The sequence below is a fragment of the Sinocyclocheilus grahami genome, unplaced genomic scaffold (assembly GCF_001515645.1).
Source record: "Sinocyclocheilus grahami isolate Dianchi unplaced genomic scaffold, SAMN03320097.WGS_v1.1 scaffold405.1, whole genome shotgun sequence".
In the NCBI taxonomy this organism is placed as follows: Eukaryota; Metazoa; Chordata; class Actinopteri; order Cypriniformes; family Cyprinidae; genus Sinocyclocheilus; species Sinocyclocheilus grahami.
The window spans coordinates 982,080-995,208 of NW_015505584.1; the positions used below are offsets into that span (position 1 = coordinate 982,080).

General features: G+C 37.2%; 1 protein-coding gene across 2 annotated transcripts in view; it reads left to right on the forward strand.

The window, feature by feature from the left end:
- The first annotated feature begins 987 nt into the window (after positions 1-987).
- LOC107550685 (phosphofurin acidic cluster sorting protein 2-like) overlaps positions 988-13,129 on the forward strand; it is a 74,371-nt gene continuing 62,229 nt past the window's right edge. The window contains exon 1 of one of the 2 annotated variants that reach the window (XM_016232029.1): positions 988-1,398. In XM_016232029.1, coding sequence (XP_016087515.1) covers positions 1,181-1,398 — 218 coding nt within the window. In that variant the 5' untranslated portion in view covers positions 988-1,180. The remainder of the gene's footprint in view (positions 1,399-13,129) is intronic. The other variant, XM_016232028.1, reaches the window with a different exon arrangement.

The following is a 13,129-nucleotide window of genomic DNA, read 5'->3' on the forward strand; positions in this document are numbered from 1 at the left end:
ATGATACCTCTTCATTCACTGCTACGAATTGATGGCGGTCATATACTGTAAGTACGATTTGGGTCATAAATACAGTGTATGAGTCAAAATGTCACATGTCTGAAAAAGATGAATACATAAAAATTAGTGATATTAATATATCTACAAATATCACTGGATCACACATTCCTGCTACAGTTCCTTCAGTATGTGAATGTTAATAGTAAAATAACATTCTGCAGCATTAATATGCATGTAATGGAAGAGTAATTTGTCTGGGAAGTCAAAGCTTAAGCAATAATTTGCAACTCATTGCATTTCTCTGTGAACTAGACGATATGTGATGCATCTCACCTTATCACAAACATGGAAGCAAAATGCCAGGGTCTGTTCATGATGCACAATATGAGTCATTGTGCCTCAAGTATAAATTACTCCACTTTTAACATGACACTGTTTAAATTCTAAAATTAAGGCACAGTTGCTTGATTATTGGAGGACAAGGCAAACCTCGCTGGCCCTCTCTGATTATTATTTTTTTCCCTGACACTGCACACAAGCACAGTTTAACCTAGCCCACAGCACAACAAATGAAGGCCAGGTTTTTGTGGCAGAAAAACCACTGGTTTTTAAGAAAAAGACAAACCGCCATTGGAATAGAACACATTAATATTCATGAGCTGAGAATTCGATGTAGTATTCACATGAATTATGTGACATACAGCTTTTAGAATTTATTATGTTGTTATTGTTTTTTTCAATTTCATTCGTCTAATTGTGTTTTTTACCTACAAATGTTACCGTGTCCATATTTTCTTAAAATTATATTGTCAAATGTTGAGTTGTTTATGGTAATAAGTTCAGACATGTGAGTGACCTTACAGGTTTATTAAAAAAACAGATGTTCTCTCTTATAAACAGTACAGTTACGAACGGTTCGCGAATCGGTTCGACTGAATCACTCAAAAGAACGACTCGTTAGCCAGTGGCCTACTGAACTGGAAATGGAACCCGTGATTCAGCGCCGCCTCTCGGCCGACCGCAGATCGCATCTGCTCCACATTTTCTTTTGAAGCTCCGCCTCTGACCATCGCAAATCTGTGTATGCGAGAGATGAGCAGCAGCAGAAAGCCGTCCGGACCGTGTGCATGAGAAGTGAGGTCCTCAACCATCCCAGTCCAGCTTGAGCGTCCGTTCGGTGATGGCCGCGGCTGTGGAGAGAGGAGGGGTCCGGGCCGCCTTCATGAACCCGGGTGTCGGTGCACCCGCTCCCGCACCCGCTACGCCCGGAGGATCAGCCATGGCCGGAGCTGTGGGTTCGGGCTCGGGTGCGGCGGGTTTGGGTCCCATCATGCCTGTGCCAATGAATTTGTTTGCAACGTGGGAGATTGACCGCTCATCTCCGAGCTGTGTTCCGAGGTACATCAAACCTAATACTATTGTTCATGTGTGTAAATAAAGCTTCAGAATTTATCAAACACTATGCATTTGTTTGATTGCATGCTTTTCTGTGCATGCAACATGGGCTTTAACTTGCGCATGTTATGCTTAAGGAGGTCAGAGCTGTGATGGTGAGTTCTGGGAACGTATTATGACACATGGAAACCTACATATGTTCATTTTAAAGGACCGTTATGGACATTTATGTTTGCAAGTGTCTATATGAAGACAGAAAACATCAATAGGTGACCGGATTAATGTGCATGTTTGGTAAAGCAGGTCACAACAAACCATCATGCAATATTGTGATGCTGAAAAACGTAGTATGTGTTTATATAGGCACATTTCTTTATGTGTTTAGTTTGGTTTATATACACAGAAAATCACAGTTAGCTAACATGTTTTGGGTGTCATATAAACACACCCACTAAAGTTAAAGCATTGCAAATGCGGGGCATACAAAATCTTTAGTGCTTCATTTCAATATGTCTTTTTCTGATATATGCCGTCAACATGCCATTTTGTCTCATTATTTTGCATTAATATCATTAAGTGCAACTTTGCATATATTTACTGAAATAATGTTTTGGTTTCAAAATGAGGATGGAGCATGTTTTTAAAAAGCCTGTGTTAATTGCATGGAAGCTTTTTAAACCTGGAGCAATCGGTGGTCTCAAAAGCCCTTTTGTATTCATTACAGTCAAATCAATGCAAATTTGAGTTTGTTGTAATGACCATGAGTGCCATTTGGTTGTAAAAAGATGCATATTCAGGATTTTGAATGAAGTTAGTCACAATTATTATCTGTTATTATCAGTTTTCAGTTATTATCTGTTATTATTAGTTATAAATGCTGCATTACATAATTATAGCTGTTGTTGAACGTAATATAGAAAATCAGCGTATCTCTTTAGGGTACCTCTTTGCCCAATGAGTTCCTGTGCTACACATGATGCAGTTTGTCCAAATGACCCAAACCACATCCTGTGTTATCTATTTAAAACCCGGAGTTCATCTGGGAACATCATCATGATAGTGAAGTTAAAAGAGTGGCGGGATGCTTTACACATTCAAGGGTAGCAAGTGATTCTGTCATGCTCATTGTAACATTGCATTTAACATTGCCCCATTGAAAAACCCATATCAGACCATTTTAACCAAACAAAACATAACAAAAACATAGAAACAAATGTGATGGGCCCCCTTTCTACCTTTAAATTATAGGAGGATTCATACAGTACTTTTTACTTAGTTATTTAATGATAACATTTTCATAAATCATGTCTTAACATATGTGAAATACAGTACTATATATATATATATAATTCACTGCATATTAATTAAAAGTAGTTCATACTTTCTACTTAGTATTTTTTTATACAATATTTTATAGTATTTTCATAATAGAATGGAGTATATGGTACTCAGGATTTTACTGTAGTATTTTACATAGTAGTTTGTAACTATTTTCTGTTTTGGCAAATTGGTTGCGAATTTATTTCATTTTCGTACAATCTGCATACACCCCACTGAGGGTGTTATTATGTATTACATTGTTCAAGTTCATTCAAAATTCCCAGCTCATAAAATAGTTAAGTTTTCTCATGAGATTGGGTTGTTGTTTTTCACACATGACTTCACGCATTACAATCCATGTAACATAAATTACAATTGAACACTTTTTTTTTTACAGTTGTTGACATATGAAAACAGTATGACAACTCTAGATAACACTTTTAAGATTTGAAACGCTTTGTTGTATTATGTTGTATTCTGTTAGACTTGTGTTTAGCAGGTTGATGGATAGGATCAGTGCAAGCTCCAGTGTTTACATGCGTATGAATGGAAGTGAACAGAGCGCAAAATCTACTGTGTCCTCTTCAATGCCAGATTGGATTTTGTATTAGTCAAGCATTATAAAGTTAAAGCAAGCACATCCCCGGTTTGTTGTTTTAAAAGCCAGGGTGTTTTCTGTAATCTTCAGATCCAATCTGATGCTGATTTGTCAATATAGTGTTTCATTCGTGCTAAAATATATTAAGCTACTTAATGAATTTGCTTAATAATGTTTTGTGTCTGTAATATGTATGTAGTAAATGAGCATTTTGTCTAAAAACGTCCTTTGGCTGTAACTATATTTGTACTATATTTTATAACAAATATGTAGCAAGTGGGGATGTGTGCCACCTCTCTGTTGTTTTTTCTGGGTTTAGTACAGCGAGTAATTGCCTTACCAGCAAACCTGGTGGCACATTAAGCTCCACAGAGAGCTGTGAGAACTCGTGGGACTAGATTAATCAGCCCGGCCCAGATGTGTCCCGATGGCTTTGGAAATAAGAACAGGACTGCTTCCTGCATAGAGACGTCCCTCAAGTATCTGGACTTCAGCGGTTCACAGCTCCAGATCTGACGCTGCTGGCCGCCCTCAAGTCCTCTCAAAGAAAGGGCAAATGTGTATTTCACTGAAATGCCAAAAGCTGTTTGCTTCATTTGTTCTGCTTCATACAGCATGGCTGGATGTCCAGCAGAACTACAGCTGAGTCTCTCTACCGATTAGGAACCTGTGCTGTTCTATTTCACAACGGGTTCCATTTTTTAAATACATATAAAACATTTTTATGACTTTCAGTTCAATTAGTGCTTAATTGTACTAAAATGTTGTGACAGTGTATGCACTCTTACTGAATATACAGCATCATGACCCAAAAAAGGATGTTTTTTACTCAAGTTGTGAGCTTGCAGTCTGAATTGAAAGTGATAATGTAAAAAGATACAAAATACAAAGACAATAAATAGACATCACATCTTTTTAGAGATGAACTGGTATTGATAAGCGATATGGTAATACTTTATTTTAACAACTCTAAAAGCCAGTCCCAGGCTCTAGTAGGAGACTCAGCTGCCCTATAGTTAAACGAATGACGAGGGTCGCTGGAAGTGATTTATAGATTCCTCCCCTCATTCCTCTTGTCCCTGCAAAGACAAATTAATGTAACCCCATCCAGGCATAGATCAGGCTGCAGTAATTAAACACGCTGCTCCAATCAGTTTATGCAGCCAGTAGCATGCGAATTATTCATGCTCGTTCATCAGACCTTAATTGGTGTGGGACTCCGTGTAGGGTCATTATTTCTGACGAAACGCCAGCTGATGTCGGCAAGGTACATGATGTTGTCCTGTCCCAGAGATCCATGGGGTGGAAATACGTGCATCATTGTATCTCTTGAAAACCATTGGTTTCTGTTGCTCAAGGGTCCCTCGGGAAATTAACTGCACGCTTCAGACTCATTTTCTGTTTTAAACCACTGATACACACTAAAAGGACTTCGGGATGTCAGCGGAAATGTCTCTGTTTATAAAAATACCGAAATATGTTCTGCAGAAGAAATAAAGCCATAGAGGTTTGAAATTAGGGCTGTGCAAACTTCAGACTCATTTTCTGTTTTAAACCACTGATACACACTAAAAGGACTTCGGGGCATCAGCAAATGTCAGCGGAAATGTCTCTGTTTATAAAAATACCGAAATATGTTCTGCAGAAGAAATAAAGCCATAGAGGTTTGAAATTAGGGCTGTGCAAAATGGACAAAAAAAACCTATAGCGATTTCTTTGATCAATTTTGCGATTTTGATTTTAAACACGATTTTGACACACACAGACATGCTTTTCAGTCATTAATGCATTCAGTGTGAATTTGAAACATATTTCCAAAAGAAAATCAATTAGAGCTTTATCAAAAAGCTGCAACATGTTTCTAGAACAGACATAAGGCAAAATAATCACCAAGTAAAGGTGTAACAAAATGTCTCTAGAATAGACATATATGGCAGAAAAAGAAAAAAAAATCCCATGTACAGGGATTTTTTTTTGCCGTGCATTGGTCATAGAGCTCTTTGTGGCGTTGCCTCAGATATTGAACTAGATTTGTTGTGCCAAGTTCACACGTACTCCGTCTGCAGTGAGTATACAGTATGTGTATGTTGTGCAGAAGCAGCACGGACTCATTTTGCTTTCGCACAGGACGCGTTTGCAGTCCGCTCCTGATCCGCGGCTGTTTACCACAAACACAACATTTATCCATTATTTTGATTTCAAATCCAAACGTTGTTTCTGAAAATGCTTTTTCAGCATTGTGATTCTCTTTTATCACAGTACAGTAATACAATCTTTCATAGACATATTCACGTTTAAACTCAATAAATATAACTTTGTTTAACTACCACCACGAGTGCCATCTATTACTGCCTTGTTTGTCTAACAGTGCACTTTTCCTTGTTTTAAATCTAGCCAAAAAGCCATGTGTTGACTGTGAAACAGTAGACTATAATTATATGCATTTATGGTGTAATTACTAAATTTCCGTCAATCTATGTTAATTTTTACCGCGAATAATGCGCTGTCACTTTAATTCAGCACGTGCAGCACAGCAGAAATGGACTACGTGCGGAAACGATTGCAGCATAACTGCTGCAGACGCACCGACCACAATCGCGTGGTGTGAATGCTCTGATCCGTTAACATGGGCGTGGAAACACAGACGGAGTGTGTGAACCTGGCGTTACGTTTGTATGCCCGCCCGGTCTGTTCTGTTCTCATGCTCCATTTAGGCGCGCTGCATTCTGATTGGTTCGGATAGCATACTGCGGGAGGTCGGGGGCGTGGAAAATCGTGCTATAAAGCGATTTAGAAATCGCGCACACTCAGATTGCGATTTTATGACGATTTCGATTAATCACACAGCCCTATTTGAAATTTAAGGGTAAATGTTGACAGGATTTTTATTTTTGGGTGAATCTTCTAGGGCTGCTACCAGTGTTGGGGGTAATGCATTACAAGTAACGTGAGTTATGTAATCATTACTTTTTTTCAAGTAACTAGTAAAGTAACGCATTACTTTTAAATTTACAAGAAAATATCAGTGTTACTTTTTCAAATAAGTAACGCCAGTTACTTTGTTTTCCCGTGTATTGACCGACAGCTCTCCTGTCTGCATGTTGAGAGAAATCAGGAGTGAGTGCAGAGGCGTTGTGTGTGAACACGATCTTACTGTAGATCTAGACTAAATGTCTACATGCATTTACTCATATCGCACAAAAACAGATTCAGTGTTCCTCAAAATGAATAAAAACAGTGAAATGCAAACTCAGAATATGATGCAAAACTGCAATAATTAAATATGTTAAATAACACAAATATCCTTTAAGGATTTAATCCAATTTTATTAACCAGTATCTTTGCTGCTGACCTTCGATGAGCCAATTCAACGGTACTAATAAGCAAAAATGACTTTAGTTAAACATAACATTTGTGTTTAATTATTTTTATTGCTGAACAGTGTTGAACTTTCTTCTCCTGCATCCTATTCTTCATGCGATCCAGACTGCTTTGAGCTGCGCCCTCTACTGTACAGACGTGAATTTACACTTCCTTCAGCCTGAGGCTTATTCATTTAGCTTTTGGTAGAAAAGTAGAACTTTTTATATTAAAAACAAACAAGCAAGCCCAGCCCAGATTGAAAATGTAAAGCAAAAGTAATGCAAAAACACATTTTTGTCCATAAAAAGTTACTAAGTAATGCAATTAGTTACTTATTTTAGGGTGTAACGCAATATTGTAATGCATTACTTTTGAAAGTAACTTCCCCCAACACTGGCTGCTACTAACAATAATTGTTTTCTATGGATTACTCTATTGATTATTATTATTAATATTATTGTCATTAAGGAACCAGAATCACACAATTCTTTATAATTCCCATCTGTACTGAACATGCATAAATGGCTGCAGATGTTTACTTATAAGAATATAAGAAGCAATCAGCCAGTTTACTACTTTTATCGCGGACTCGAAGGAACTTATTGGTTTCAAAGCTATTTAGCATCGGATCTGTGATCTGTGATTAACCATATAGTTTCCCGCTACTGGAGGATTTGATGTCTTTTTCACCATACTCGTCTCGTCTCGTCTCGTCTCGCGTAGCCAGACCTTCAGACGGACGGCTGAAGGTCTAGAATCCATGGCAGCTTTCATTGACCAAGGCCCGCCCATGAGGCCGTTTGACCGACATGTCAAACAACCAATCACAGTTCGTTTCGTTCAGCGTCACGTTTCGGGGTGTGGAAATGTCGCCACAATAACAGATCGGTGTGTAAACGTAAACGTATTTTAAAGATTCTAAATATTTCACATACTTTTGAAAATCCAGCGTTTAGTTGACGTGCTGATAAGTGCTCGTCGTCAAAGTTGTAAACACGACGGCTTTCTTCTTTCATAAGGGTTTGGCGTCACGGCATCTTTGTTTCCAGCGGAACGTTAAAGAACGTGAAACGCACGTCTCCCGGAAATCCTGTATAATTCAACCAATCCGATGGCGACTTCGAAACTCCTGAAGTGTTTCCACTTTTGTGTCCCATATGCATCAGACGTTTAGCCAGCGGTCCGTGGGCGTGACGTCTGAGGCTGAAACCACTGGATAATGCTGATAAGTTGTGCATGTTTCTGATTAATTTTGCCGTGTTCTGCTCTGGAATTGAGATACAGAGCGGCACTCATTTGAAGAAATGAACAAGATATTTGATATCATTAGCAGCGTCCTGCTAAAAATCATACTGTCTATGTATGTGCCAAGCCATATTACACCAGAATAACACACCTCTGATAGATTCACTGTGTACTATATACATTCACTACACTGTAAACATACATAAAAGACTGAAAAATTAGTCAGTAATAACCTGTTATTGGTTAACCGTAAAAAACCTTATCACATACGGTGAAACAATTGTTTGAAATCACATTATATGTAGCTTTACTGTAAAATACTGTCAAATGTATGGTTTTTGCAAGTGAAAAATATGAATCACAATCTAATTTACAGTAAAAAAAAAAAACAGCAAAAGGACATTTCCTTAATTATATTTGATGACAAATAACTGTTTCTTCTTATTGTTGTTATCAGTAATGTACATTAGGGTGTTTCGTTTTGGATTTTCTGTTATTTAGTTAATATTATATGTAGCTTTACTGTAAAATACTGTCAAATGTATGGTTTTTGCAAGTGAAAAATATGAATCACAATCTAATTTACAGTAAAAAAAAAAAAACAGCAAAAGGACATTTCCTTAATTATATTTGATGACAAATAACTGTTTCTTCTTATTGTTGTTATCAGTAATGTACATTAGGGTGTTTCGTTTTGGATTTTCTGTTATTTAGTTAATATTTATTTGCATTAATTGTTACCATGATGGTGTTTTGTAATTGTGTGTATGACTTTGTGCACCATCTATAAACGTGTATTGGTTATATTTTATAGACAGGCCACTTATGATGAACTCTGAATTTACCATTTGTGTTATCATGGTGGTCATCCATACATTTTAGGTTCAAAAACAAACTTTGGTTGTTCAGGTAGATTCGTTTAGTAACATTAAATCACTTGATGAAATATATGGTTATACGTTGTAAATCATACAGGCACCAACCAATATGCCATTCCTCAAATACCTCAAAGATTATCACTGTATTTTTTGAATGGTTCATTTCTTGCGATTCCTTGCAGTTCGCATCAGTAGTGCCAAAACAATATTGATATAGTGCCATTTTTTTCTCACATTATTGCATTGAAACTTTAGATCACCAAACATGACTGGCTTTATTACAAATTCTGTGTGTGGGTGGGTGGTTGCTAGGATATTGCTATGTGGTTGCTAAGGTGTTATAGTGCATTACCGTGCAGTTGCTAGGGTGCTCTGAGGGGTTGCTAGGTAGTTTCTGGGGTATTATGGGTGACAGTAGGGTGACCATGCATCCTCTTTTTCCCGGGCACGGCCTGGCCAGGATTTCTATATTGCCTAAAATATCCAGGTTTTGGCTTTGTTTTCCTGATTTCATACTTGCAGAAGGTAATGATCGATAAGTAGTTTGATGAATAACATCGCGACCAATCGTGGTGCGTGAGAATGTGGGATCAACAGAGAACGGTCAGAGTGATGCAAATATGCGCACATATTAGGTGTGTTCGATTTGAACTGCACTGTGCACTGTGCAGACCGATCAGTGTTTATCATCAAAGTACCTTGAGAGTGATTCGAAAGCATAAGGAGCGTCTGCTCTCTAGAGCTCTCACGGTACTTTGATGTCATACAACGATTAGTTTGCGCAGTGCAAACAAAGCCAAAACCTGGATATTATAGGCAATAGAAATCCTGGCCAGGACGTGTCCGGGGAAAAGGGCACGTATGGTCACCCTGGGGGACAGCAACTTAGCAAGGCTGTTCCTGAGTGGGTTTGAGGGTGTTTTGAGTGGCTGTTAGGCCATTGCTATGCTGTTGCTGGGGTGATCAAAGTCATTATGTGAGACTGGGATGCTGGCAGCACTTTAATTTGTAGCAGACAAATGTGAGAACATCAAAATTGAGATAAATAGTGCAAAAAAGGCCAAAAGTTTTACAACCATCTCCTTTCCTATGATTACTTACTGAGCGAATCAAAAAGAGACAGAGTGTATTTCTGGGGGCAGCGAGTGTGCTTGTGTTCGTAGGGTCTGGTTTTCATGCGTGCATGCTTCGAGCTGCAGAGATTGTGGCTGATGTGGTGAGAATGAACTTGCATTTGTTCTCTTCCTCCTTTTGTTCTTTTTCTGTCTGAATGCATGAAGGCACAGTATGCATGTACACTACTGTTCAAAAGTTTAGGGTTGGTAGATCTTTTTTTTTAATGAAATTAATATTTTTAGTCAGCAAGGATGCATTAAATTGTTAAAAAAAGACCTGACTTTTACGTTGCTATACGTTTTTTTTCCATCAAAGAATTGTTAACTTTCTATTCATCAAAGAATCATAAAAAATGTTTGATGGTTTACACTAAAATATTGTGCAGCACAACTGTTTTCAACTTTGATCATAATCAGAAATGTTTATTGAGCAGCAAATCAGCCTATTAGAATGATTTCTGAAGATCATGTGACACTGAAGACTGGAGTAATGATGCTGAAAATACAGCTGTTCATCACAGAAATAAATTACAGTTTAACATGTACTCAAATAAAAAAACAGTTATTTAATATCATTTAAAAATATTAATTTTTTATGGTATTTTTCAGTATCAAATAAATGTAACCTTGGTGAACATAATAGACTTTAAGCATTTGTAAAAAATCTTACTGACCCCAAACTTTTTAACAGCAGTGTACATGTGAATGCTTGTAAGTTTCATATGGTTTTTAAAATTTGGTAACTCTTTAGATTAGGAAACACTATTCAGCATTAACTAGTTGCTAGTTAACTATGTTGGCTGTTTATTATAAAGCACAGATCAAAGCCTTATTCTGCATGACCATATTCTAGATCCCTTAACCCGACCCAACACCTAAACATAATTACCACAGCAAATACCTTACTAACGATCAATAAGCAGCAGATAAGCAGTTTATCGATGGAAAACACAATAGTGAATGTGTTACCTAATCTAAAGTGTTGCCAATTTCTTTAATATACATTTTAAAGAAAAGTTTAAACTTAGTAAACTAAATGTGATACAAATGTCAATGGGTTTTTTTCTGCATGTTAGTTTGACCACATGACTTTGTTGGTTGCACCACATTTCTTTGGTTTGGTTTGGCAGTGAAGCAGTTCTTTTTTTTGTTTTTTTCAAAGAAATAATAATAAAAGATTACGCCAACCTACTTTTTTTTTTTTTTTTTTTTTTTTTAAAAAAAAAAAAAAAAAAAATTTCGCCAACCTTCTTTTTTTTTTTTTTTTTTTTTTTTTTAGAATTTTCTTTTAATGAAGCTTTTTCTTCATTATGATATCAGACAATGATAATAAAATTACGGTTAAAGTGTACTGCCGAATGCACTGCATTTATGCTAAACAAACTAAAATATACTTTAATATCATTTCCATTGAAACTTGTCAACTTTAAATGTAATATTGAATAACACACAGTACAGTTCAAATTATAATCAAATACTTTACATGTACTTTAGTATGTTAGTCGAGACATCAAAATAAGTGCACTTGGCACAACAAGATTATTAAAGATTACAATGAGTGTTAAAAAATAGTCATGAATGTGTCTCTCCTTACAGTTTTTTAAAATATACTTATAAGATTTGAAGAGCACTGCAAGTGCACATTCAATACAATGAAGCGCACTTCTTTTTCACAAGGGCTAGCAAGCTAGGTCCAAACACAGTTTCCAGCCATAGCAGGATTGTCTCATCAGGGAAGACATTTCCTTCAGGACTTCCATCTCTCCCACCTTCTTTCCTTTCATCTGCTTCTCTCTCTTCCTCCCTTTATCTATTCGAGTCGCTCAGATATAGCACAGGTTTCTCTCTCTGAATCTACTCCTCCGCAAGTGGAAAATTACCCATGAGCCCCCGGGGCATCGCTGAGAGTTGAGGCGACCAATTAGCAGTGCAGCGAGCGTGAGAGTCCTGAACTTTGATGATTTGCATAAAGTTACAGATCACTTTCACATGCTGTGAAGAAATCAAACCAGAATAATATACTTTATAATTAAGGCTGATAAATTCTGAAGTATGAGGAGCAGTAGTGATGCTTGCCTTTAGCAAACACCTCTAAAAATACACTGTATCATAGCGATTCCTGATAGTCCTACACTGAATACATCATTCCTGTTCAAATATAGTCATAGGGAAGACAGATGGTGTGTTTTATGAACTTATGAAGTATTTTTTTACTGGTGTCCTTCATTATTGACTCACGTTGTGAGAATGTGTGTGCGCGTATGTGTGTCTGTGTGTGTGTGTGTGTGTGTGAGTGTGTGTGTGTGTGAGTGTTTGCGTGTGTGTGTGAATGTGTGTGTGTGTGTGTGAGAGAGTGTGTGTGTGTGTGTGTGTGAGTGTGAGCGTGTGCGTGTGTGCATGTGTGTCTTTGTGTTTGTGTGTGCATGTGTTTTTGTTTGTGTGTGTTTGTGTGCGTGCGTGTGAAGTCCAGTTTTCCATAAGAAGTGTTTCCTCTTCAGGAAGGAGCTCCGTGCAGCCACTTCCTGTTACTGTTCAATACATCCCAGCCGTAGTTTATAAATGTATTAATACACAGTAATTAAGTCAGTGTTGTAAATGTGTGAGAATTAGCACCTAACAGAAGATTATACTCAAAAACACATCTGAACAACGAAAACCAGAATCCAGAACCCTCACTGAACATTGCTAAAGGGTTCAGCTACAAGTCAAATACACCAGATTAGAGCATTATAGTATATCTGAAGATAATAATATAGGAGCTGATCTGAATGGACAGTATAAAGTGACAGTAGAGTGACTGCAGTGAAGTGACAGAGAGCTGAGATAAGAGTAGAGATTAATGGATGTTGCGTAGCCTGATGGTCTGTAGCGCAGAACACACTAAAGTTAGGTTTGGAGTATGAATAATGATGTGGTAATAATGTTGTTTCTCTTTGCACCAGCAGTAACAAGCGAGGAGCACACCCAGACATTCCTGCGACTCAAAGAGTAGAACATGTAAATGCAAGATAATAAATTATGATGATAAAAATAACTGTATAATATTCATGTTGTTAATAATAATATACATCACATTGAGACTGTTTAACATATGAAGATGGTACTCAACACTTACATGTAAAAGTTACATTTGGAAGAAATTTGGATTTACCAAATGCATAAGGCAAATGTATAATGATAATAATAATAATAATAATGGTGTTCGTTATTATTGT